Source organism: Phaseolus vulgaris, chromosome 1 (genome assembly GCF_000499845.2).
Source record: "Phaseolus vulgaris cultivar G19833 chromosome 1, P. vulgaris v2.0, whole genome shotgun sequence".
Lineage (NCBI taxonomy): Eukaryota > Viridiplantae > Streptophyta > Magnoliopsida > Fabales > Fabaceae > Phaseolus > Phaseolus vulgaris.
This window is the reverse complement of record NC_023759.2, coordinates 42,282,760-42,309,583: the sequence shown is the minus strand read 5'-3', so window position 1 is coordinate 42,309,583 and position 26,824 is coordinate 42,282,760. Positions and strand designations below refer to the sequence as shown.

The 26,824-nt window shown below is 32.1% G+C and overlaps 2 protein-coding genes and 1 non-coding gene across 4 annotated transcripts; 1 reads left to right on the top strand and 2 right to left on the bottom strand.

Moving 5' to 3' along the window:
• The first annotated feature begins 6,286 nt into the window (after positions 1–6,286).
• On the top strand, positions 6,287–6,358 carry TRNAD-GUC (transfer RNA aspartic acid (anticodon GUC)). The gene has a single exon. It is a non-coding gene; the product is annotated as a tRNA-Asp (tRNA).
• Positions 6,359–6,561: 203 nt separating this feature from the next.
• LOC137814355 (uncharacterized) lies at positions 6,562–12,080 on the bottom strand. Of its 2 annotated transcripts, none has more exons than XM_068617049.1 (12): positions 11,905–12,080; positions 11,726–11,815; positions 11,526–11,603; positions 11,383–11,436; positions 10,600–10,652; positions 9,794–9,944; positions 9,239–9,349; positions 8,651–8,777; positions 8,346–8,443; positions 7,445–7,583; positions 6,954–7,006; positions 6,562–6,846 (listed from the first exon to the last, which is right to left on the bottom strand). In XM_068617049.1, exons 1-12 carry the CDS (start codon positions 11,932–11,934, stop codon positions 6,763–6,765), a joined length of 1,068 nt encoding a protein of 355 aa, XP_068473150.1. In that variant the 5' UTR covers positions 11,935–12,080; the 3' UTR covers positions 6,562–6,762. The 2 variants fall into 2 exon arrangements, with proteins under 2 accessions (XP_068473150.1, XP_068473149.1); XM_068617048.1 differs by having other exon boundaries at positions 11,362–11,436; positions 11,905–12,043.
• A 1,133-nt stretch (positions 12,081–13,213) lies between these two features.
• LOC137814354 (receptor-like serine/threonine-protein kinase ALE2) lies at positions 13,214–20,665 on the bottom strand. Its single transcript, XM_068617047.1, has 8 exons — positions 19,989–20,665; positions 18,417–18,530; positions 18,230–18,328; positions 16,330–16,698; positions 15,989–16,252; positions 14,882–15,271; positions 14,550–14,790; positions 13,214–14,246 (listed from the first exon to the last, which is right to left on the bottom strand). The coding sequence occupies exons 1-8, from the start codon at positions 20,158–20,160 to the stop codon at positions 13,535–13,537; spliced, it is 2,361 nt and encodes a 786-aa protein (XP_068473148.1). The 5' UTR covers positions 20,161–20,665; the 3' UTR covers positions 13,214–13,534.
• Between the last annotated feature and the right edge of the window lie 6,159 nt (positions 20,666–26,824).

Genomic DNA, 26,824 nt, shown 5'->3' with positions numbered 1-26,824 from the left:
TAAGTCTATAAATTGTAAGAATTCACATTGGAGTTGAAACAGTAACTTCATAATATATCAATTTTGTTAAACTATCTAATCAAATTAGATAAAGTTATAACACCAATTCTAATTCTTTGACTCATTTGTCATTTTTTAACTGTATTGAAGATCTTTCTTCTAACAAGAAAATGACCTTTTACCAGTAGAAAGAACAAATTTGGGTGTGGTTGAGTCACACCAAAGACACATTTTGAATGGAGTTGGTCTCTCCTTTTATATCAAGCCAAAACTTTCTGTGTAGTGAGTAGTTTCCAATTCTTTGGAGAACAATTCAGAAAACAATGAGTGGCTTTGTTCAACAACTGTTATTAGCTTTCTATTTTCTCTGGATCTCACTTCTACTTTAATGCAATATGAATCTATTTTTTTTATGTTCACCATCTTTTCACTAATATTTTAGGTTCTACTTTCAAATAAAATACATTGAATTCAAACTAATACGAATATCAAAATATTAAAGTCCTGGGTACAGAGTGGGTTAGTTCAATTATTTAAAGTGATAAATGATTATTATAAAAAAAAAGGAAAAGAGAAACTCACATCACATGAGTTGCTTTGTTAAATTATTATAAATAAATTATTTGCTATTTTTAGATAGCCTTACAGATAATTATTAATTATTTTAATTAGTAGCAATAAATTGAAAATTAAGAATTACTTTTTATTTTTCACACACGTCCTCTCTAAAATTATTTATGTATTGGACATAATTAAACATTAAATACAATATCTCTTCTAATAAGAATTTTTAACTTGGATTTAAGACAAGTCTTTCCCTAGATTTCGTTTTTATAACATAGACTTTTAGTCGTATGAGATTCTTTGATCCATAGATGGTTTATTTTTTGTTATTTTACACTTAATTATATTTAATAATATTACAAGAAAATTATTAAAAAAATTAATTTTAAAAATAAAAAATAATTAGTTGTTGTAATGATTAAATTAAATATTATTTTAGAGACTAAAAAAAATTGTTTCTAAATTGGTTTCTATTGTTGTTAAATAATTTTCAAAAATTGGTATCTAATTAGTTACTAAGGTTTTAACTACCAAATATTCAGATTCTAAATTTGGTAGCAAAAACCTTAGTAGCTAATTATTAGATACCAACTTAAAAACTAATTAACAATAATAAAAATTAATTTACAAACAAAAAAAAATAGTTTGTAAAATAGTCTCTAATTTAGTCACTATAACAACTAATTATCTTTTGTATTTAAAATTAATTTTTATTTAAGGATTTTATTGTACTGTAAAGTTACTTCATAATCTATTTTTTTTATTTGTAAACAAATCACCAACTTGGTCAATTTAAGTTGATTTGATTGTGTGTTTAAATTCATAAGGTAAAATAATTAGAGTGATTATGTTTAATAGAATATATAATTTAATGTGCATGAAAAATATGTTTATCAAGTACAATTATAATTTCTACCAGTAAAATTAGTTTTGTACGATATGTGGTTTGGGTATAGGATTAAAAAGAGAAAGATTAGAGATAAAATTATGCAGGATGTAAGATAATTAATCGACCAAAATCAAAAATTAACTTGATCATAAGGTAATCTTTTTGTAAAAGAAAAATAATAAACTATTCATATTAATTAAATTAAACATATATCATGACTTACTCTATGTTGATGTAAAAAAGATTAAGACTTAGATTTGAAATTTGTGAATGTATGTTAAGAAAAAATTAACTTTTAAAGTAAATTAATAAGTAATTTTTAATAGGAAAATAATACACTGTACGAAAAGGATGAAGCATGACACAAGTATGTTGTAGAAATTAAAAATAAATAAAAATTTAAAAGTATTAATCGAAAGTTTTCGGGATAATAGAAAGTAGACATTTAAGCCTTAGAAAAATAAATTCATTGTAGTGTGTAAATAAAAACCTAGATATTTATTTCAAATTTTTTTACTTTCCCTCACTAATTGTCGAATCGTTTATAAATTGTGGAGACATGAATAAATAAATCAAAAGTGAAGAGTATTGATTTAGTATCTAAAATTCTAATATAGATCTCACTAATTTAGTGCGGTTGAGAACCAAAATTCGGGCAGAACTAATGTTTATAAATTAAATGGTAGTAGTGATTTTAAATACCAACTTGATTAATAATTATTAATATTAAAGATTAAATGTATTTTAGATTTAACTATTGTCATATTCTTTTACATCTTACTTTATTTTCCAAAATTGTCATTTTGAGTTATATGGTATACCGTATGATCTCACTACAAGAAAATTATTAAATAATATTAAATTTAGAAACTAAAAATAATTAATTATTATATTAACTAAATTATATATTATTTTAAAGAGTAAAGAATGATTGGTATCTAAAGTGATTTTTATTATTAATAAAAAAATTACAAATTAGTTTCGAAATTAATTAACTAAGTTTTAGTTACTAATATTTTATATTTTAAATTAATCTCTAAAATATTAATAGAGTTTAAAATTTTGGTAGCTAATGTTATTTTTATAAATTCTTATTAATAATATAAATTACTTTAAATACTATATTTTTTTTAGTTTATAAAATAATCTTTAATCTAGTCAAATAGTAACTAATTATTTTGATATTTAAAATTATTTTTTATTTAATGATTTTTTTTCTTCTGTGTGTTAGTATTTTATTAAATAATAAATATCAAGTTAAGGGATAGACTAAGATTATGTAATTAAAATAATTAGAAGATGAAATTTGTGAAAATGTATTTAATACAGAGAGAGGCTAAGTTTACACTACGATGATTATAATATAAAAAAGCTAAAATTAAAATTAAATGTTTACTTACAATTGGATTAGTTAAAATGTATTTAAAAGAGAGACTAAGTTTATACCATGATTATAATATAAAAAAGCTAAAATTAAAATTAAATATTTGCTTGCAATTGGATTAACTAGTTGATGATTGTATAGAGTAAAAAAATTGCAGAATGTCAATAATTAAATATACTTTTTACAGCACAGTAGTAATGTTTGCACCTTTCAATGTAAAATGGCATGAATGAATAGAAGTGCCCCTTTAATTTTCATAAGAAAAAAATTTCGCCACACACAAAAGTTCATTTCCAATCACTTAAATTGGAAGAAAATTGATCGATAATACTTAAAAGAACAAATTTAACGTTTTACTCACATATATTTATTAATATCTTCTAGCAATTTAATACCCACAAAACTTGTAACAATTTCCATGTTTTTTATTCGTTGAAGAATATGATTGGAGTAAAGAAGGGGGAGGAAGTGGCTTCCAGAATCTAATAGATACATTATGCTATAATCTAAAATAAACATATAATGTCATTAATAGAAACATATTAGAGTTTGTTTAGGTTATTTTGAAGTCCTAACTTCCTAAGTTCCATTTAGGATTTTTGTATTTATTTTAAAAGTGGCTAAGAATGGAATTCGTAAAAGATCATAAATATCATAGTGAATGTGATTGTGTCATGTAATCATGCATAAATATGAAGTGGTAAAAATAAGATATCGTTTCTTAATAACATTACATGTGTTTTGCAATACATTTGTACTAATTGATTGACATGTTCTATTATCACCGTCTTTTGTTTAAAAAAAACATCTAACACTGTGTTTGGTGTTTGGTTAGGGTTGAAGTATTCTTTAACGAGATTTGAAGGTTAAGAGAGTGAATATCATCTAACAGTTCGGTTATGTCGATTTGAGATGATTTGTGAAGAAATAAAGAAAGAGGAGGAGACAACCCTTCTAAGGTGTGGTGATTTGGGATGAAAGTTTGGATATTAATAGTGAATGACCATTATGCCTTTGCATGAAAAATTAGTTTTGAATGTGCATGGGGTACATGAAAAATTAATTTACATTATTTTCCTGGCAAAATACTAAGATTTGAATGAGTCCCCAAAACCGCATAATCGATTAAGTTTGAAGGCAAACTTAATCGATTATGATGTTTTGGAGCTCATATTAATTATTTTAATTTACCAAATTTTTTTATGAACAAACATGATGTACACATATAATCCTTACATATTGCATAGAATAATAATAGATTTTGAATTGCCAACAACTTTTAAGAAAAACTTAAAATCAATTGTTTAATATAACTTATTGTAGTATTTTTTAGGTAGTTTTAGTTTACATACCTGCACTTGTGAGAAATTTTTAAATTCTTTTGTGGGGTTTCTATATTAATTAGAAATTTATCAAACCTTAATGTGTTCCCCATTAAATTTATAATTTTTATAATTTAATTTAAAATTATGATGTTTAAAAAAAGTTTGGTATTACAAAAAATTATTTATTTTTACTTACAATTTTTTATTCCAATATATAAATACATGTTTCAACCTTCATATTATACATATATTTTAGTTGAAACTCATTGAGAATTTAGAGACAAGACTATTTTTGTAAATGATTAAATAACACATTTTTCAATAAAATCATATCAATCATATCATCTACAATATTCCTACTCAAATCTATTCACTTTCAACTCATTTTTCCTACATTCAAATAACAAGATTTTTCACTTTATTTCCCTTTCCACTCTCCCCCTCATTCAAACAAAACATAAATGTACTCAATTTTATGTGAGAAAAACATGATTAGCAAATATCAATATTGAATGAAAGCCTATTTCAGTTCTCCTTTTTTAAATGACAAAAGTGCAACCTAGGTACCAGGTCAAGAATGTTTGTTAATATAAATTTTGAATGGTAATTTAATAGGATGGACTAAACTATCATGAGAGTTTCATATTCCTTTTATGGTTATGAAATTATTGAATTAGTCATCTATATTATGCTTTATGATTTAGTTGTTTTAGATGTTTGTTGGATAAAATTTTCTCTTAAATTAAATATTTATGAATTTCTTACATATTTTAAATTTTTTACAGAATAGGCATAAGTCATAACTTATGTGGGTGTTAAACTATGGTTTATTACTATACTATGATGTACTAGGAGGATGAGAGTTTTCATATCTCTTTAATTTTTTTTTTTAAAATATTGTATGTGTAAGTCAATTATACTATGTCTTATGATACAGTTGTTTTCTATATTTGTTGAATAAATTATAATCTTTAAGAAATTATAACTTTCTAAATATTTATGATTTTTTTAACATTTACTTTAAATTTTTGACAAAATAGATACTACTTAAATAAAATTTCATTATTGAACTCTTATTTCAATTTAATATTTTATATTTTTTGTTAATAATTTAGTAATTAACTTGTTTATTTTGAATAAAGATAATTATATAATTTTAGTTTTTATTTTATTATTGGTTAAACAACAAAGTGTATATCTTTTATAATTATGTATAGGGTAAATAGGCTTAAGATTTAATTAGTTAGTATTAACAAATTGAAGGATGATGTTTTGATCCTTCTTTTTTTATAATTATATTAGAAAAAAAAATTATTTTACATTTTATAATAAAAATAATATTTAACAACTTATTCTGTCCATATTTATAAATGAATTTTCAGTTTCATTGTATTATTTTGAATATTTTGAATTTGATTCCATTTTTTAAAAAGAAGTCAAAGTGATATTTCTTTCCTTAAACCAACCGGGCGACGTGTGGGCATCTATCTAAAGGAGAGTTTTGTGGTTCAATATTTGCACAATTGCATCGAAACACGTGTTTTTGTACTCAATAATCATTATCATGCATCATCATATTTTTTTATTGTTCAAGTCTTCTTTCTTCTGAAGAAATATAAGTAATGTTATTTGTAGAACGTGTGTTGCACCTTTCGCACATTTAAGTAAGTTTTTTGTTTTTTTGATGAGGAAGATCCCAAGAAGCAACATAACATTCCAGAATAAGTTGAAAAATTAAAGAGTGATTGAAGCTAAAGAAGTTGATAATGCAAGCACGTTAACCATCCATTTCTCCCTCTCACCCTTCTACAAAACTACATTATTGGAAAGTGTTTCAACTCATGCTAACACAACCACTTTTTTCAGCCTTCGTTCCGTACCCGACTGTGTGATGGGGAAACAACGCACGACGATGACATTTTCTGGAAGAGGAGGAAGCGCGTCGGAGGCCATTTTGATTACGCCGAAGAGCTTCGACATGACAGAAATGATTGAGTTGGAATTCAGTGAGTTTGTGACTCGTTGCAATGCAAACTGTGAGGAGAGAGTGCCGAAGATGGGTTGATTTCAACACATGCAATAGTTATCTTTTACATCTGTTATGAGAAATAGACTAACATCGAAGTCGTTGTAGTATAGTGGTAAGTATTCCCGCCTGTCACGCGGGTGACCCGGGTTCGATCCCCGGCAACGGCGATTTTTTTTCTTTCTTCTTCAATATATCTAAAATTCCTTATCTGTTCTTTCTTTTCTACAATACGGTTATTTTTTCCAACTTAAGCCTCGTGAAGAAATTAATTAATAATGTGAAATTGAAATTTGGAAAGTTTCATCAAGCATTATAATCTTCAGATGGGAATAAATTATAAAAAAAGTGGAATGGTATCTTGGCACTTGCATAGACATAAGCAGGGATTAATTATGTGAAAAGAGTTTGGAGTAAATTTTGTGCACCACAAACAAGGGAGTTCGTTGGCTTTGCTTTCTAAATTGACATTTGATGAAACAAAGAACGTAGAAGAAATGTCCAATATTGTATCACTTCCTCTGACCAAAAACCTTATTCTAAACCATATGGCGCACTTCAGTGGTAAAGAATGCTAGTTCATGAAGGATGCCAGACATGGATCTGTGTGGTAAGGGAGACCAGTTCTTGCTCCTATAGCTCGGCACTTGGAAGCTGCCTGTAATTACCAACAACATGAATGCATAAGCCTCTTGCAATAAACTTAATAGGCATGTACTATCCATTTCTATTAATTATTTATTACTTGAGTACATGAGTATTTACCACAGTAGCAGCAAAGCACAGCATTTTCTCTGGCGTGAAGTTGGCACAGATAGCTGAAACCAGTAGAAAACAGCACACATTATTTCACTAATTATCATGGTTCTTGTAACCACTTTGAAAATCAAATAACAAAATGTTGGGGAGGAGGTGGTGGAGAATTTGGAGAACAGAAATTGGAAAGGATATAAAAGCAAAACCAAATGAACCACAATTACTGAAATGGTATTGAGCAAGTATATATGTTTAAGCAGAACAGTTTATTGTATTTTTAATATAAAAAATTGAACTACTTATTTTACAGCACTGTGACCAAAGGGGAAGAAAGAATCCATCTATTTCCAAATCAACCTTTTAGAACCAGAAAACCTTAATGAAGACTGACAAGTTACTATCAAAAGGTAAAGGATGTAGCAAGAATGGCAAGTATAGAATTTGCACGTGTCCCTTTGAAGGACACAAGGAAAAGATATAGAATAAATTTGGTAAATTACCATAGAGAATAGATCCAATAAATGCATCTCCAGCACCAGTTGTATCAATAAGCTCTGATGGAGGTACATTCTCAGCTGTTCCAACGTATAACTTCCCAAAAACTGTTCCTATACCTTCTGCATGCAATTTTGTCACTGACTGGAAAGTAAATGGAAAAGAAAGATATAAATAAATTTTTTACCAAACACATAGGCACATAATGTTCAAGTTACAAATTACAACCCCTTCCATAGTTTTAAAAATGCAAGTAATCCACAATATCACAACTAATACCCAGAAGATTGATTTTGCTCTTGTCATGCACTCATTCATCAGTTTAGGTAGTTGACTATTTGGCTCGGAAAAATAATTTATATAATTAAGTTAAACAGTTGTAATTGTAATCGATTGATATACTAAAACAAAGACCATAACAGGGAAAAATAAATGCTAATTTATACAAGGATTTCCTTAAGCTTGCATATGATGTTTACATTTTTCTAAAACGATTTCCTTAGCTGTTCACAAATTTCAGAATACATGTCAAATATTGGCAAATGAATGCAGGACTGTTAAAAGGACCAACTATTTTTGCAAAGGTTTTACTGGTATCACTTGAATGTCTTTCGAATTTGCTAGATCATTAACCTCTATATTTTCAACTAAAATAGACTTTTCTTTTAGTACCATAAAGAAACAAATAATGAGTTACACAGGTTATTATAAGATTAGTTTATTGAAAAAGGGGTCTGTTAGTGCTTAAGGGCCTAAGACACCCATGAGGACCTCATTCCTGTCCACAGAAAACATATCGGTAATGGTCACAGTTTCGAGTATCTGCTGCATTATTTGCAAACTGGATTTTACTTCAGTAGTACTAATACCAAACTTTAAAAGTGTTTAAAGTTTCATTGTGAATACTGATGATATGCAGGTTGGGATGTGTGTCCTTCTGTTCTTTCTCATCTCCAGGGATTCCAGTAATTGGTCAACATCCATTTCTTCAGTGGAAGGACCCTCTGTCAGAAAAAAAATAAATCATAGTAAGTGTGAAGTTGTTTAAATTAAAAGAAAACACAACATTCACTTAATATGCAATGTAAACATTCTAATTCTGTCCAGTGTTAGCATAAGATCAGGTTCTTCAAGATAACCTTTTAAACACCCTTCACCCTTGAAAACCTAACATTAAAAGAAAATAAAAAATGGAAGAAATGGGAATGTACCATTAAAACTTCTCTCCAGCATTATGCAACCATCTTTTCCCAAAGTTACAATCACAAATTTGATGTTCGACAACCTTAAAAGCATACAAACTAATGCTTTAGGAACTGTTGATGCCTCTGTCCATGCCTGTCATAAAGAAAGGTACATCAGACGTGTATAGTGATGCTCAAAGGAAAATGAAACAAGGTTTCAGCAAAAGTAAGGGAGAGATGTTTGTCCAAAACTATAGTATATACTAGTTAAAGCAAGTAGAAAAGGAACATCCATTTATCCTTGGTATCAGAAAGTGATATCCCTTCATCTTCACAAAAAGGAAAATACGATTAAGGAAAACATAGCTTATGCAAGAATATGTCTATAGAAGAATACACAACACAATTTCAGAAGACAACTTAAAGACGTTGGCTGCTAAGACTGAGTTAATATATGACTCGGCTAAAAACACACTTATTGATTGACAATTAAAATGAAAAAAGGCAGCATATTAAAATCAGTTCATTTCTGAACATCAAATACAAGGTTCATGGGAGACCTCTATATTGCACATTCTTATTGTATACGACTTCCAGAGAAAAAAATGCACATACCTGTGGAAACTGTGCAGCGCACACAACATAATCTGCTAATTTCAGGAGATCATCCAACCCTTCTCTCAGCCTTTCTGCATCCATTAAGATAGGTATATTCTTCTTAACTGCCTGTACTGAAAAATATGAGAATTTGTTTATTTCCCATCAGATGATGTTCTCTTTCATTCTGAATCTCCTTTACCGGATGAAAACAAACTAAAAGACATTAAGTGGAAATTTCAACATACAACACAATTGAAACAACAAAACATGTTATAGCAATTGATGGACTTGCAAAAATCTATTATCCCTTGCAGTGTTTTCACCTTATAAATTTGTCCATCATATAAGCTGTCGTTATATCATGGTCAAGCAATAGTGATATAATGATTGGAACCATTTTAATAAAATATTATTAGAAGTTACCGAAGTTGATTTTTCACTGAATTCAATATAGAAATTTTGCACGCTTCACCTTCTTACTTTTATTTTTCTTATTTTCAAGAGAATTGAGGATTAGAAACTTCATATGGTGATGATTAGAGTTGGAGTTCACAATATAAAATGAATAACCTCATGTGCAACAACTAGAGCCGTTTCATGCAGTCTCCCATCAAAATAAACAATTTTTGCTCCATTCAATGCAGTTAATAAACTTGACTCGGAAAGATCAACTGGCTTCATCGGTGGATATCCTGGGGTATGTATACAAGTACGGGACTTACTGAAAAATTAGAATAAAAGTTAGTCAAGTTACAAATATAATTTCTCATTATCAGAAAATGCTTGAAGATCCTTACTATTATGAACCATTATATTTTATCCTTACTAAGGATTAACTACTTTCCTTCTCATGCATGCACTGACTGCGGAGTAAAACAATAGTCTCAGGTATTCAAGTTGACGAGCAGACAAAAAAGGGGGAAATAGAGAAGTATGGATTAAGAGGTTTAGTTCATTTAGTTTTTTTTTAAAAATTATACTGCAGTATCCACTCTTCTATGTTCAATGCCAAGCAGGAGATTGTAGCCAGAATCTCAAGTAGATCCACTCTACCTAATCTATTTCCCTTTACTTCTGAAATTTGGATAATTATATTACTCAATGGAGACAGGGAAGATGATGAAACCATGTATGCATGGGATACTATGAATTAAACTGCACACAGGAGAGAGTAAAAAACTCGCTGTATTATAGAGAAAAAATCATTCATGAACCACAATACTGAAAAGGAAAAGGAAAATATAGTTAAAAGCATGGGCTAAACAAGTATAAAGAAAGAAACAACCAGAGCAGGAACCTCATGTCAGGTGATTTTCACATAACGAATGAAAATATAGACATCAAAATAAGAGGAACAATAAGTCAATGATCATTACGTTTGACTGTCCACAATGACATACGTAAATGGTGAAGTGCCCTCCTGAGAAACCTGCGCATAAGAGCAAGCACTGTAAATGGATAAAATAATATTGATGGCAATAAGTGAACACTAATATATACATGAAAAATATATATAAAAACAAACAGAAATAGGAAAAGAGCCAAACAGTAAACTTTGACCACAGCGTGTTTAAAAATTTAAGATCACACATAGTCAATTCCATATAGTAGCTCAGTGCAGTAAGCTTCAAAAAAGGCTATATTGGTGCAGCAGATTATAGAAGGAATCAGATAGGTGTAGTCAGCTTTTCCATACATTCACACAGTCAGCATATTTAACTATTGGATGAAAACCGCACAGCTGATATTGCAAAAGCTAAGTTCTTTTTGTGAGCTAAAATATTAGTCTTCTGACCTTTCATCCAATGATTTTGAGATGCTGATTGTGTGAATAGATGAAAAAAGCAACTGCAAGGAGTTTTCGGATCACAGAGTGGCTCCTATAGCAATGATAGCAAATTCAATGCAAACAATTTCTAACAACAAGCGATAAAACAAAAACACTCTTCAGTTCATTACATTCTTTACTATTGAGTGAACAGTATGGTCAAAACTCTACAAGCATTAAAAGGTTAATACATGTTCAACAGTGAACATCTCCACTCAAAAAGTCTCATGTGAAAGTCAAACTGTGCGAACCCCGGTACTGTATTGCGAAAAAAGAAAAAATGAGAAGATTGAAAGCGTGAGAAAATTACAGCCATGAAGGATGTATCTACCCCATCAGCCTCTAGCTCACGTAATACTTCCCTTCCTTGAGTATCATCTGCAACCTTGTGGAAATGAAACAACATAATACAAAAAAGGAAAAAGGAAAAGAAAAGAAAAAGACATGCCCACATTGTGTGTGTTAGATAAAAACCTTGGAAATTATTCTTGGTTTGAGTCCTAAGCGAGAGGCACAGGTTAAGGCATTGCCTGCATTGCCACCTCCTTGAACCTAAACAAAAACGCACATATTCAACTCCAAAGAAAGAAAGAGGTGCTATATATAGCTATTGATTATGATGACAGGATGAGATTATTGGTAAATAAGATAGGTGAAGATAAAACTGAAAAGACCTTGAAGGAAGTGCTTCTGATTTTGTCATCTGGTTTTGGATAAGCTGCAACAGTAGCCAAGAAATCCACCGACACCGCTCCACACCCCACCTGCACACACACACAGTTACAAACCAAGATTCCATTTTTTCAGCTTCTAAAATGAAAGGGTAGACGTAGAGTAAAGAAAGAAGACGAACAACAACGGTGTTTTCGCAGTCACGGGACATGGTTTTGTTTGGGAGGCACTCTTAGTTGGCTCCAACTGAATCTCAAATGCTGAAAGCTATTTATTGACCAATTTCTATTGTTCAAAGTCACCATCAGTTTCCTTTAAAATATTTGCCCGTCATTGTTACCTCAAACTTTTTATACTAATGTAAAAATATTCATCATATATGATTATATATTCCATTGTGCTTTTTTTTTAATGAATTCCAATTGAAATCATCTTTTACTAATTAATTAACAAGAATAACGACATAGTAAATGTTTTAATAATTAACAAGGAGAAGAGACAAATATTGATAAGCTAAGATAAATGTTGATTTAAGTAATTCAACATATAAAATCATTATAATTATTCCGTATGAATGTTAATATTAACCATTTTCGAGAAGTAGATAAAATTATTGTTATAATATTTTGAAACGTTAACTACTATAAAGGGAACCTTCTATTATAGACGTAAATTTATATATATATATATTTATTGCTTTAATATTTTTAAACGTTAATTATTATAATTAAAACTTTTTATACCATACACTATATAAATAATTATTTTAATTAAACTAAAAGATATGACTAATTTATATTTAGAACAAGAATTGAAAAATATTTTAACTTAAAAAATAATTACTCAAATTTAATTGTATAAGAATTAACATAAAATATTATATTAATAAATAATATTATATTAATATTTTTAGGTTATTTATATGTGTAAAAGATAGAATTGACACTCTAAACTTAAAAAGAGAATTTCCTAATAAGATTCTTATAAAAAAGACAAAAAAAATAAAGGGTAAAAGACAAGACAACGAAAATTTAAAAGACTAAGACAATTTAGAAAATAAGTTCCTCTATAAATATATTTAAAAATAAAAGAATAAACGAATTTCATAAGATAAAATTAATTTACATACAAATTAAAAATTATATAAAAAATATTTAAAAATTAACTTCAACATTTTCTTAATTAGTGAGATTATATATATAAATATATATAGTAGTAGAAGAAACTGAATTGAGGATGATTAGAGGTGCAGAGATGAAATGAAGGTGCCAAACTGATATAAATTATTAATGTTAAATAAAATTAGAGTTCCTACACAGCACAAGTAAAAGAAATATAACTCGCTGATAATAAGATAAGAATCCAAATATTATATCATTGAAATAGAAATTAATATGTATAATTGAATCCTGTTTAGGAATAAAAGAGCCAATAAAAGAATTAAGAAGTTAAATTAGATTGTAACATTTAGTATTAGAGATAGAGGAGAGTTCAAATGAAAATGGAATAGGTATTAAGGAATTGTCGTAGTGAGTTCATTTTGACTACATGGAACGTCCTTTCTGATAGACATGGAAATGGAAAGACGCCATGAGATACAATTCAAGGCATTTACAACACAGTTTAAATTACATTTCCTCCTTGTATAATGAATCAATATTTCAAAATTTGTCAGTCTCTGTATCTCCCCAACCATAACATGAAAACTGCAGAAATTTGAGATGCCTAAGCTAAATCAGTCACTCAATCATTAGTTCTGATCCCTTTAGAAACTGTACATTTAAAAAACACTGGAAAATCCCCCAAACCTCTTAAACCCAGTAACCATCATTCCAATTACGCTTGGAAGAAGGTCCTCCATGCTCACTCCGACTTCCTGTAAATCTATGTAAGGACAGCTTGCTTCGGACTGTTCTTAAGGGGCCTGATCTATTCCCATGCCTAAATGCTAAAGATATTTCATCTCCAATCAAGCTTGATGTTGAAAACGGTCTGTTTTCCATTTCTTCAAGTGGACCAGAACTGTATTCCATAGTGATGAAGGAAGATGCTTGCCCATAAGTTAATCGAGGGGTTAACCCTCCCGCATTCCACCAACTGCTATCAGAAGGGGCAAGGTCACCTCTAAAATCGGACTCCTGAGCAGAGGAATCCTTCTGACTACAACAATCTCCACATGTCTCATCTGTGTCGTTGTATATTAACTTAAGAGCTTGCACAACTTCACCCATAAAAGGTCTCTGTGTAACCTCCGTGTGAACACACATTGAAGCGATTGCAGCAACCTTTGCCATGTCATCAAAGTTGTAACTTCCAGCCAAAGATGGATCCACCAGCTGTTCTAGACCTTCTCTACTGGTCAACATTGGCCGTGCCCAAGTTACAAGATTTTCCTGTCCCTGAGGTTGAGACATATCCACTGGTTTTCTGCCTGTGAGAAGTTCAAGCAGCACAACACCATAACTATAAACATCACTTTTGACGAGTAAATGCCCTGTCATTGCATATTCTGGGGCAACATACCTACAAAAATGAACACATCAGATAGAAAAGGCATCAAAATTAAAGTCTGGAATTTGAAATGAACGAAAAAAGAATGCACTGTACCCCAATTTATTAGACGAATGAACTATAGTTCATAAAGCTAAATTATTTAAAGAGATAAATCTCCACATGGTTAATATGAAGTATGTAGAAGATTTGTGTTAACTAATAGAATATTGACACTGGAAATCATTGAAGAACTTTACAATTTGGCACTAAAAAATGTTTAGGACTGTACTTCATCAAAATGCTGCAGACAAAGTCTGTCCATACACTACTTACCCAAAAGTTCCCATCACTCGTGTTGAAATATGATTACTTCCTTCAGTTGCTTCTCTTGCCAATCCAAAATCAGAAACTTTGGGAGTAAAGTCATCTTCTAGTAACACGTTACTAGCTTTGAAGTCTCGATGAATTACACGGGGATTGGAATCCTCGTGAAGATAGGCCAATCCTCTTGCAGCTCCTAGGGCAATTTTCATCCGTGCTTCCCAATCTAGCATCCCCTTCATCTTGTCATCACCTATAAGATCATTAACAAGCATTTAAATTATTTAACAGATAACACAACACTAGTACATGGGCTGAGTGTTATGAGCTGATGAAAATGCTACCATGCAGATGGGACTCGACACTGCCATTGCGAACAAGCTCATACACCAAGCAACGCCTGCGACCCTCAATGCATATACCAATCAGTTTCACTAGATTGCGGTGATGCAAACGGCTTAGCATCTCAACCTCTGCAATAAATTCCCGGTCTCCATTCTGATTATCTCTTGTTAGCAGCTTAACTGCAACTTCAGCCCCATCTTCCAATGTTCCACTATAAACACGTCCAAATCCTCCTTCGCCCAGTACTCTCTTTGAATTAAACTTATCTGTTGCTTTCTCAAGCTCAGAAAGTGAAAATGTTTTAACAGAGAGAATGGAAGTAGCCATTGTGGACATAAGTGACACTGATGTTGAGCTTGTAATACTGCTTGACAACATAGACCCCAAGCCTGCAGTGCATGCATCAACCCATTTATGTTTAAATCTATGTTATAACTAACAGAATATATATAGCTAAGAAAATAATAAAATTACTAAATATTACACAAGGACAAGTAAATACCAGACTTGCACTCATAATACAAGTTTAATAACTAGAGAAAAAGGAATTTGCAAACATAAAATGTTTCATTGCTTTGCTACTATATTTGAGCAGCAGATATGTATATAAACCAGCAACCACCAAGGGCAGAGAAAATTATTAGTAGTATTGATTCTGTACACGACAATAATAGGATGAATTTGGTATGACAAGTCTAATTTACAGCTGTCCAATTTTCATATTAAAAATTAAAACACATACAGAAATTAAGGCATAAATCAACCTAATTGATGTGTAGTACAAATGTAACACAAATGACAGTAGAAAATCTTGCGGGTAAAACAGATCACCACACTTCAAACTCGTATTGTATTCAAATCACATAAATTCACTTGGCCAAAATAGAGCTTAAAATGTAATTGTTTTCACATTACAAGAGTAGCATAGAAAGTAAGAAAAAAAAACTACAAAAGCAGCAACAATCAACCAGAGAAAAAGTATTCAGGCAAAAGGCATAGTTGTGTAAACAACAAATTATTAATAACCAAACAAAAAATTCGGCCAATCTGCCAATTTAAACATCATACAACTATTTTTAAATGTGAAAATATTTTCAAAAGTATACCTGATCTCTTGTTCAGAGATGATGTGAATGCAGGGCCAACAGCACTCGATGGTCTCCTAGTCTTCCTCCATTTCAAAATAATTGAAAATGCTCCCACCAAAACCAGCAAGAGTACAAATGAAGATAAAGCAATGATGATTATGGTCTTGACATTCATTTTCTGGTTCTTGCTAACAAAGTTGGCACTGACCGGAAGAATGCCCTCAACACTTTGGCTGGGACCACTCCCAACAAAAGATCCATATGGGGGCGAAGATGGCATTCCTGATACCAACAGCTTTAGACTCAAACAGAAACATGATACTATTAAAGTAAAATGTTGTGAGGAGAAACACAAATACCTGGATAAGTAATGTACACAACAGCATAATCACCAAAAAGGCTCCTATTTAGAGGAACCTTCTTGTGCCAAAACCTCTCATATGTCAAAGCTGCAGTTGTATTGTCAAATTTCTCTCCCAGCGGAACCAAGTTAATATCAACAACAGTTCTTCCCTGATTTTGACTGTCAGCAGTGGCACCCATTATCTTCACCTGACTCTGCTCTAGATACGTGCCTAATGCAATTTGATTCTCTAACTCAGTCATTACTGGAAAAACAGCATAAGGTGCTACATCCAGTGTAAGCCGGACCTTCATGGGAAATACACAACCACAAGGTGAACCAAAGGGAGTTGATGTAAGCGGTTCAGTACAGATTTGGTCACAAGCTGCCAGAGATTTCAGTATAAATGAGTATATAGTATGAGACACTAAAAGGGAGAGCCAAAAACATCAAACATTAAGTTCAGAACTCCAAATCAATCAGTGAAAGGCTTTATTTAACAGAAATCACTAATTTGAGTTTGCACGAAAAATGAGGCCTATGGTATTAGTTAAATCATTAAACCATCCTACAACTTTGAGAACTAGAGCATAATTTTCACATTGCAAGGGGGCTACTCTACATCCAAAATTAAAAACCATATAAATTCATTTTTACAGTAAAATGGGGGGAGGGGGAGCTGAGCAATCATTATCACACACCAAGACAATTTCAAAAACATCAAGAGGCAAATATTGTATAAAATTTTCCTAACATAAGATGTGTCTAATCGAAAAGTAAAACTGATCCAGTAAGAATTTTCTACCAAATATTATGTTCTAGAAATCATTTCTGTTTATAGTGTATTACCTAGGGATGGCAAAACTAACCAGCCCAGCCCGATTAGGTCCACCTGGGAGCAATGAAAACCAGGACAGGGCACGATGGCCCACTAGGGTTAGGCAGGCAGAGAGTCCTGAACTGTCCCACAAGAGGATGAGCAGGCAGGTCAGCCTGCTAGTTTTTTTCTTATTTTTTAATTTGTTTTTTAAATGTTATACATACACACACGCATATATATATATATATATATATATATATATACTGTTTAATAAAAAACACTTAATCATGTAACATTTTCTAAGTTTTTAATTGGTTAATTAATGTCTCTAATTGGATAAATTAATAGAATTATAACATTTACATGTTGAATTACTCCATTATAATTTATAACTAATAATTGGAACTTAATTTTGTAAGTTATGATTTAAATTATAATATTATTGCATATTCACATCCTTCAAATAATACAATATAAAAAAATGCAATATGTTAAACTGTATTTTTATTTAACTTTTCATATAAAAAACGGACAGGTGGGATAGCCTACCCCATCCTACCTCTGTCCCACCAGTCAAAGCGGCTGGCTGGTTCAAAATGTCAACCTGCCCCACCAAATTAGTGGTGGGCTGGTGGCTCAGCCCACTTTGCCAGCCCTAATCTTACCATGGTTTACATACACTAAAAAAACTAAGAAAGCAACATAATCATAGAATTTATATTACTACATACATAATTAAGAGTCACTTCTGTTGATCATCTTATTTGAGTAAATAGAGAGTTCAGAAAAACATATAGAGAAAAAATATAATAAACACAAAAATGTAAAGAACAATAGTTGTTTAAATATTATAAAATAAAGTAGTGTTTGGACAAAAAACATTCTCTACTTTTCTGCTTTTGGCTTTAAACTTCATTAAGAAATTCTATTTTAATATTAGAGATTCTCCAGAATTCTGTTTGGCCATTGACCAGCTTCTCTTTTTAAGGAAAAGAGAAGACCACCACTGCAAAGGTGGGGATATTACCTTAAAACTATTTCTGCCCTAAAAAGTGTAAGGGGAAGGGGGGATGATTGTCTAAATTCCAAAAGCTACCTTGGTCTTTTGAAGGGGGTGGAGCCACTGCATAAGGTCTCGTGCTGTGATGGTGATGGTGACGATAACGATGTCTCTGTCTTGGAGTCATGTAAGGACCTAAAATAAGAGAATATTATCCCTTATACACAAAGCTAATTTATGGTTAAAACATGAAGCTATTCAAATATATGATAAAACAATATACCTTGATGATTTGGAGATGGAATGGGTGCAGAAGAAGGTCCAGAAGAAGGTTTAACGAACCACATTTTAGCTTGTTCTGATGAAGCAAATGACACACTCAAAGAAAAGGACTTCACTGCATGCAAAGAACCTATTATGTCAGACATTACACTCAACACTAACATCCATAGAGGACCTTTAGGAATGTCCTGAAAATAAAATGGTAACTGATAATTCTTTTCATTTATAACAGAAAGTGTGATAAATAGTGAGTTTGAATAATGTTTTCTAGGAAAACAATCAGTTTATACATTTTCTAGCTAAATGAGGGGCTCAACATGATGTGTCTTGGACAATCTGGGTATGAGAGAATGTTTTCCATGGATTTTCCTGGTTGTAGTTAGTAGTTACATTGAGATTACTTTTCTTTCTCTTACCATTTGTACAACCAAAAAAGAGTAAAATTCAACATATGCTGGAGCATTCGCACACATAAATACCGCATTGGACTCATTCTGACAGAAGCTTATCAACCAAAGAGGCAAAGATTTTTTACAGTATTCCGTCAACCAATACTCAAGTATACTTCACAACATACTATAAAAGAACCAATTCACAAAAGGACCTTTTTGTACAATTAATAACAGGGACTGAACACATAATAACCAGATTAGTCACAAAGAAATAGTTATTAAAAGGGATTAGATCACTCAATTCATTCTTCAAGATTTGAGAAGCGGATAAGATGTGTTACTTGATTGTGCAATTCAATGCCCGGTTTAGTAGCGTATAACATAGAGAAGATAGACGTCATGAGGGTATATTAGCATGTGGATGAAATTGTTATAGCTCAGCTTTAATGGAAAGGAGCCATTGGATTAAAATACTAAATGAACTACGTACCTAATGAAGGAAAAAATATACAGTGATCAAATAAAAAGAATCTGACATAATGCTACATTAAAGAATTAGGTTTGGCAAGTGAAGTCCAGGTTGTGTCGACATATGAGATGCTAAGGTGAAACAATGATATGCCAGATGAACAGAATGAAAGCAAAATGATTTGAGCTTCTCTCTCAAGCTAAAACAAACTTATACACTTAACTTTCACAGAGACTCTCCCATTTCACTTTTCCAAAAGGTTGATTTTAGCTTATGATAAAAGCTCAACTTTATTATTTTCTTCTACAAGTGCTTGTGGATAAGTGGATTGAAACAAAGCCTAAATTAATAACTGATTTAGCAAAAAACAACCACCTGCTAAAATTCAAACAACACAGCACAAAAAAGGTATAACATTCAAGAATTCAGTTGCCGCCATACTACAACGAGCAAAAATGTACAAATCCAGTCTGGCAGGTAGTGCTACATATTAATTACCAGTGAGCCCAGAGAAAGCATTAGCATCTCATCAACAAAGCACACGTGGCAGCAACGAAGTAAAAAAAACAACAGTAGCACAGAATTAGAGCTAAAGAACCATATAAGAAAAACTCCTTAAGTTAAGCTGTTCTTCCATTACTCAACATTAACTTCAATTTTAATTGGTAGAGCGTGAAGAGAGTGAAAGAGGAAGGAAGTGAAAGTAAAGTACCCTGGGAAGAGAAAAGCAAGTTGAGAAAAGCAAGGAAGAAGAGGACCGACACCGGCATTCTCTTTAGCCGCAGGCGACACCGGCGCTGAGCATCGTCAGGAGGAGAGAGAAGGCTGAAAGAGCGAGTGGCAAACGGCGAGCTTCGGGCAGGGCATCCGGCAACGGCGGTCATGACGGATACGGCAGCAGGCCGAAGCGCGAGGGAGAGAACGCATCGCTTGAAAGCGCGAAACGTGAAACGCGAAACCCTAGGAGAGAGAAGACAATGCAGGAGGGTGCGTTTCCGGATCCATGAAACGCGGTGGAAGATCTAGCCGAGGGAAGCGGTGTGCATGCGGAGAGTTAGAGAGAGAGAGAGATCTCGAGAGAGGGTTTTGAAACGGAAGAGAAGAAGAAGGTGAGTGGAGAAGGGAAGAGGAAGAAGAGTGGGGTGGGGGAGTTGAGAGCTTTTAATGCTTGTGGGAGTGTTGTTGACAGTGATACAGTGAGCGATGATGCATTCAGTTTTTGTGTTGTTCAACTTCATCACTCATTCACACACACACTCCTTCGCGCATGTCTTCCGCACGTAGCGTGCGGAAGACAAAAGGGTTATTTAACGAAACGACACTGCCCCCCGCCGTTTCATTCGCTTCTCAATTCTCAATTCCTCTCCTCAAACCGCGCCATTGGGGAACATCTCTTCGTGGTGGGACTCTCCTTGTCATGTACCGTATAATAATAACAATATTACCCTGCTTTTTTTTTTTTTATTTAATTTCAAATAAAAATTAGGTGGGGATTATAAAATGTTGTCTTAATTACTTTGTGGTCACAATTTTATTCATATAAAAATTATACCACAATTTTTATTTTAATATTTTACACATTAAAATAAATAAGTGTAAGTCTTTTAAAAATAATATGACGTAATGGATTTTCAATGTCCACATTCATAAATGTCACAACATCATATAATAATACTACATACAACATGATGTATATCAACTAAATCTACATTTTCCACATCATTATGTCATTTATCAAAGAAGACTCATGGTCCATCATCACTATCTTAATTCTTTTATTCTTGATTACATTCATCACTACACTGCCCTTTCAGGACTTCCACATATCAATTTAAGAATACCTACACAAATATACTCTTAAAATAAGATGTTAACTTTAGAAGAAGTAGTTGAATAGATAATATAAAACTTTATTACAATTTTTTTCTAAAGATAGATGTGGGTTGACCATTTGATGTGTCTACTTATTAGAATTAAATTTTAATTTTTTTACATAAAACTTGTGTAATAATATAGAAACATAAAATAACTAAATACATTATATTAAAACCAAATTACGTCTAGCAGTTTTAAGATTTTCAAAGGGTTCAACTATAGTCAAACTAATTACACAACTAAAATTTGAGGTATAAAAGCGATTTTGTATGCTTCAAATTTAAATTTAAGTGGGTTTATTAATGATGTTACGTGTTAAAGATTGATTTCTCGATAAAGTTTATCATATGAATAACTCAACATTAAGCTATACTGTTTTAATTAAACTTTTGGTTATCACGATTAAAACTATGAATTTAAATTAAGTTTTAAGTATAGTAAATATAATTTGTTTACTTAGTTATTTTATTGAATAATAAATATATTTTGATTGTGTATTATTAGATATTAATGTGGTTCTTAACAATGATGTATTGATAACGTAAGAAATAACAGAGGAGAAGGAGTGGTATGCAAAAGGCAAAGAAGATGAGACTGAGAGCTGAAAATAGAGTATGTATTATTATTAACAAGAAATATAAATATAGTGTTTTATAGTTGCATGGAAAGATAAACATGTTAAAAGATAACAAAGTTTGTTGTTGTTAACTAATGTCCCCTTAAACTAATGGTTGGATAGGGAATAACTATGAGGAATGAAAGGAAGTAGTAGTTAGTGACTTGGTGAGAATATTAGTGATTTGAGTGGTTTCAGGAATATGAGTAAAATGAAGGTGTTTCTATTGAATAGAGTCATATACAAAGTGAAGGTCTAAATCAAAATGTTTTGTGTTTGGAGTTCATGACAAGATTACCAAGTTAGAGGATTGAGACCAAGAAAAATTGTTTACCCAGTGGTGGATTTTTTACCATCTAGATTTGAACCCCAATCAACATCATCATAGGCTTGAAGATGAAGGTGTGAAGACTTGCAAAGGAGAAGACCACGAGTCTGAGAGTCTGCAAGGTAGCGTAGAATTTGTTTCACATCCTTCCAATGATGTTGTTGAGGATGATGCATAAATTGGCAAACCTTATTGACATTATATGAGAGTTCAAAATGTGTGGTAAGAATATATTGAAGGGAGCCAACAACAAAGCGATAGGGCGAGGCATTGTCAAACGAAGTGGTGCCATCCCGAGATAAACGAGGAGAAGAGACCATGGGTGTGGGTTGAGATTTTGACAGAAGCATGCTAGATTTATGTAGGAGATCTTCAGTATATTTATTTTGTGAAAGATGAAGAGAGTCATCAGTTGTCCACGAAGTTTCTACACCAAGAAAGTAACGAAGCTTACCAAGATCCTTTAGGCCAAAATGTTATTGAAGGGAGGGAATAAGAGATTAGATAGGAGTATACGAACTTCCTGTGATGATAATATCATCCACATAAATGAGGACAAATAAGGTAACGTTATTTTGAGACTTGATGAAGAGTGATGAAACAAATTTAGTAGATGAAAACCCAAAGGATGAAAGAACATAACTTAACTTTTAAAACCATGATCGTGGTTCTTGTTTGAGATCATAAATAACTTTTTTGAGCTTACAAACAAGATTGGAATTTGCATATTCAAAACTAGGTGGATGAAGCATGAAGACGTGTTTTTGTAAAGCACCACAAAGAAAAGCATTATTACTATCTATTTGATTAATATGCCAATTATATGATAAAGTTAGGGTGAGAATAATGTGTATTGTAGTTGGTTTAACTACCGAACTAAATGTTTCAGAGTAATCCAAACCTTTAAGTTGATGAAAACCTTTGGAAACCAACCTCGCTTTATGTTTGTGTAAGGTGCCATCAGGATTGTATTTATTTTTAAAAACCCACTTGCAACCAATGGGTTGAATGCTAGGAGGTAAAGTAGTCAATTTCCAGGTTTGGTTGGCGCATAGAACTTTGTATTCTTCATGCATGACTGCATACCAATGAGGTTGGTGAATAGCATTTTTAACTGTTGTGGGAACAAAAAAAGAATTGACATATGTATTGTGTGTTCTGGGTTTGAATATGCCAGATTTCCCACGTGTAATCATGGGATGGTTATTTTGAATGCGAGGAGAAGATGGTGAATGAGCATAAGAGGTTAGAGATGGAGATGCATATAGAGGATGAGTGATATCAAGAGTGACAACAGAAGAAGAAATATGAGTAGAAGATGGTATTAAAGCAGGAGTTGTAGGAGAAGAATAAAGCATATCATGTTCAGTAGGAGATATAGGAGAAAAATATGAGAGAAAAGGAAAAACATTTTCATTAAATAAAACATGATGACTAATATAAATTTTACCAATGGGTGATAAGCATAGGTAGCCTTTATGTGCATGATTGTAACCAATAAACATGCAAATAGTGGAACGAAAAGCAAGCTTATGTTTGTTATATGGACGAAGTAAAGGATAACATGCATAATAATTTTTTTTTAAAGAAATTGTAGTTAGGTTGTTTATTGAAAAGCTTATGATATGGATTGTCATAGTGAATGGTAGAAGAAGGTAGAACATTGATTATAGATGTTGTTGTGGTGAAGGCTTCACCCCTGAATGTCATTGGAAGAGATGGAGTGGTGAGCAGAGTAAGACCCATATCAATTATATGGTGGTGCTTTCTTGAAATAGAGCCATTTTACTCATGGGTGTGAGGACGTGTAAGGTGATGAAGAATGCCATGAGTAGCATGATAAGGTTTAAAACAAAGAAATTCTTTAGCATTGTTAGACTAAATACATTTGAATTGAGAACCAGTTTGTTTTTCAACAAATTTGTGAAAAGTTTGAAAAACAGTATATGCTTGAGATTTATGTTGAAGAAGATATAGCCATACATATATGGAATAAGCATCTAAAAAAGTAATGTAGTAGAAAGAAGGATTAGAAGCAAACCCAGATGTAAGACCCCAAATATCAAGATAAACAAGTTGAAGAGGTGCATAGAAAACATTAGTAGAATTAGAAAATGGTAGTTGATGCATATTGCCAAGCACGCAGGAGTCACAAAATTTGTGATTAATATTGTGAGAAACATTACAATGTTTCAATATTCTATGAATGATATTAGCATGTGCATGGCCAAAACGATGATGTCATAAAGTAAAAGTTTGTGGCAAATATTGAACAGAGGAAATGTTAGCAAAACACTGAGAAAGAGGAACAAAGTCATCAAACACACGGAAACTCTCTTTAAGGTTTTCTTGAAGTAATATTTCATTTGTTTCCTGCTTTTTGACATAACATACGTTAGAATGAAATTCAAGAAAGACATTATTGTCACGAGCAAATTAAGAAACGCTTAAAGATTTTTTTGTGATATGAGGAAAATGTAAAAATTGATTTAGAGAAAAAAGATTTGAATAAGAGGGAGAAATCATTATAGGTAGCGGAGTCAATGTGTTTGATGGACAAGGCAACATCATTACCTATGGTTACAGAATCATAACCTGTGTAGGGTGTCTTTTTTGTGAAGGATGATTCTTCATGAGCGAGAAGATGCGTTGCACCACTGTTCGGATACCAGAGATTGTTTGGAACAAGCGATGGTACACTAAGAATGAATGGAGGGTTCGCTATCATCACAAACTGAAGGAGCAAAGTGAGAGGTATTAGCACTTATCACAGATTAAGAGGACCTATAGTACATGTGCCAACACCTGTCAACAAAGTGGTCCAGTTTCTTGCATATCTGACACATGATTTTGGGAAAATTGAAAGAAGTAGAAGGAGACAACAATGTATTATTGGAATGATATGGGTGTTGAGAAGAATCGTTGAGGTGGTTTGGAAGAAGCTGAACGAGACTGTCCACTACCTTGTTTATTGTAGGAATAAAAACGGGAAGAAACGAAGGTATTATGGGCTTGAATAAGAAGCTCACTAGAAAGACGGGTTTTCTCAAAACATTATTCACGAGCCAAAAGAAGAGCGTCAAGATCTTCAAGGGTGTATAGGTCCAGCTTTGAGGTAACGGAGGTGATGAAGGAGTCATAGTCATCAGACAAGTCGTCCAAGATTGCTTCAATATGGTCTTCAAAAGAGATAGGACAACAAACAACAAGAGTATCCAATGTTTATTTTGTGTTAAGATTAATAAGATATCCCAACACTGTTCGATCACACTTTGGTGTACGAAGCTGGATTTTGAGGTTTTTAACTCGAGCATGTGTTTGAGAGGAGTAATATACCATGAGATTGTGCCATATTACATACGAAGTTTTGAAACCAACCATTTTGGTCAACAATGAAGGAGTCATGGAGGAAGGAAGATTATGGCTTGATCTTACTGATGACAGTCAGGAGAGAGAGGGTAAGTCCGTGGATGAGGAAGAAACAACGGGAGGTTCCAAGAATGATGCAAGATTGAGACTATGAATGAATGGGTGTGGCAAAGATACGGGGACGGGAAACATGTGATGCAATGTCTGCAATAGAGGTTGTAGTACGGGATGACAATGCGAAACATGTCATGTGGGTCGGCCTTCAACCTGCTAGCAAAAGGCATGGATGGGCTCAGTAATTTAACCTGTCGACCCGCTTAAGCCCGTCCATATAACTCGCATCCCGTGCGGGCCAACAACGGGAAAGGGCGGATTGGCCCGTTGACTCGCACAAAAAAAAAAGCAAAGTTGTGTACTTATGTTAAACACCTATGTTTGAATACATTCAAAATATAGAAATATAAAAAGATAAATAAGGCAATCATATTTTTTCAAATTAAACTGAAATAGTTAGAATCATTATTTCTTTTACACGGTTTATTGTTGGAATATGATCATATTTTGTACGACGACCATATAGGTTGAACCATTAATTTTAATTTACATAGTCAGTTGAACAACTGATAACAACCTTGTGATGTGCTATCATTACTTATCAAAACAAAATTTGATTGGAATATGCCCTTATGATACAAAAGATGTAGGTAGTCCATATTGAATGATTGATAATGAATTAATTGTGGAGTACTTATGTCAAGAACTATGTTTGAATAAATTAAAAAATATAAGGTCAATAATGTTTCTTCAAATTGGTCTAAACTTGTTTATCATCATTTCTTTCTCCCTGTTTATTGTGGAAGTAGAATCATGTTTTATTTTGTACGATGACTATTTATTTTGTACGATAACCATATTGGCTTGCCAACCCCATCAACAGAGTGATCCAATTTCTTGCATATCTGACACATGATTTTGAGAAAATTGAAAGAAGTAGAAAGAGACAATGTATTCTTGGAATGATATGTGTGTTGAGAAGAACATTGAGGTGGTTTAGAAGAAGACGAACGAGACTGTCCATTACCTTATTTATTGTAAGAACAAAAACGGGAGGAGACGAAGGTATTATGGGCTTGAATAAGATGTTCAGTAGAAAGACGATTTTTCTCTAAAAACGTTCTTCATGAGTAAAAAAAAAAGGTCAAGATCTTCAACGGTGTATGGGTCTAGTCTTGAGGTAACGGAGGTGAGGAAGGAATCATAGTCATCAGACAAGCCGTCCAATATTGCTTCAATATTTTCTTTAAAAGAAATAGAGCAACCAACAACAACATGAGTATCCTGGTAGAAGGCCCAATAGCAT

Excerpts from the sequence above, each read along its gene's own strand:
- LOC137814355 (XM_068617048.1), bottom strand. The coding sequence starts at position 11,934 with ATGTCCCGTGACTGCGAAAACACCGTTGTT. Across the intron at positions 9,945-10,599 it reads GTCATTGTGGACAGTCAAAC|TAAGTCCCGTACTTGTATAC; the intron begins GTAATGATCATT and ends CTAATTTTTCAG. Across the intron at positions 8,778-9,238 it reads GCGCTGCACAGTTTCCACAG|GCATGGACAGAGGCATCAAC; the intron begins GTATGTGCATTT and ends TCTTTATGACAG.
- LOC137814354 (XM_068617047.1), bottom strand. The coding sequence starts at position 20,160 with ATGACCGCCGTTGCCGGATGCCCTGCCCGAAGCTCGCCGTTTGCCACT. Across the intron at positions 14,791-14,881 it reads TGTCGAGTCCCATCTGCATG|GTGATGACAAGATGAAGGGG; the intron begins GTAGCATTTTCA and ends ATGATCTTATAG. Across the intron at positions 14,247-14,549 it reads CGAGTGATGGGAACTTTTGG|GTATGTTGCCCCAGAATATG; the intron begins GTAAGTAGTGTA and ends TCATTTTTGTAG.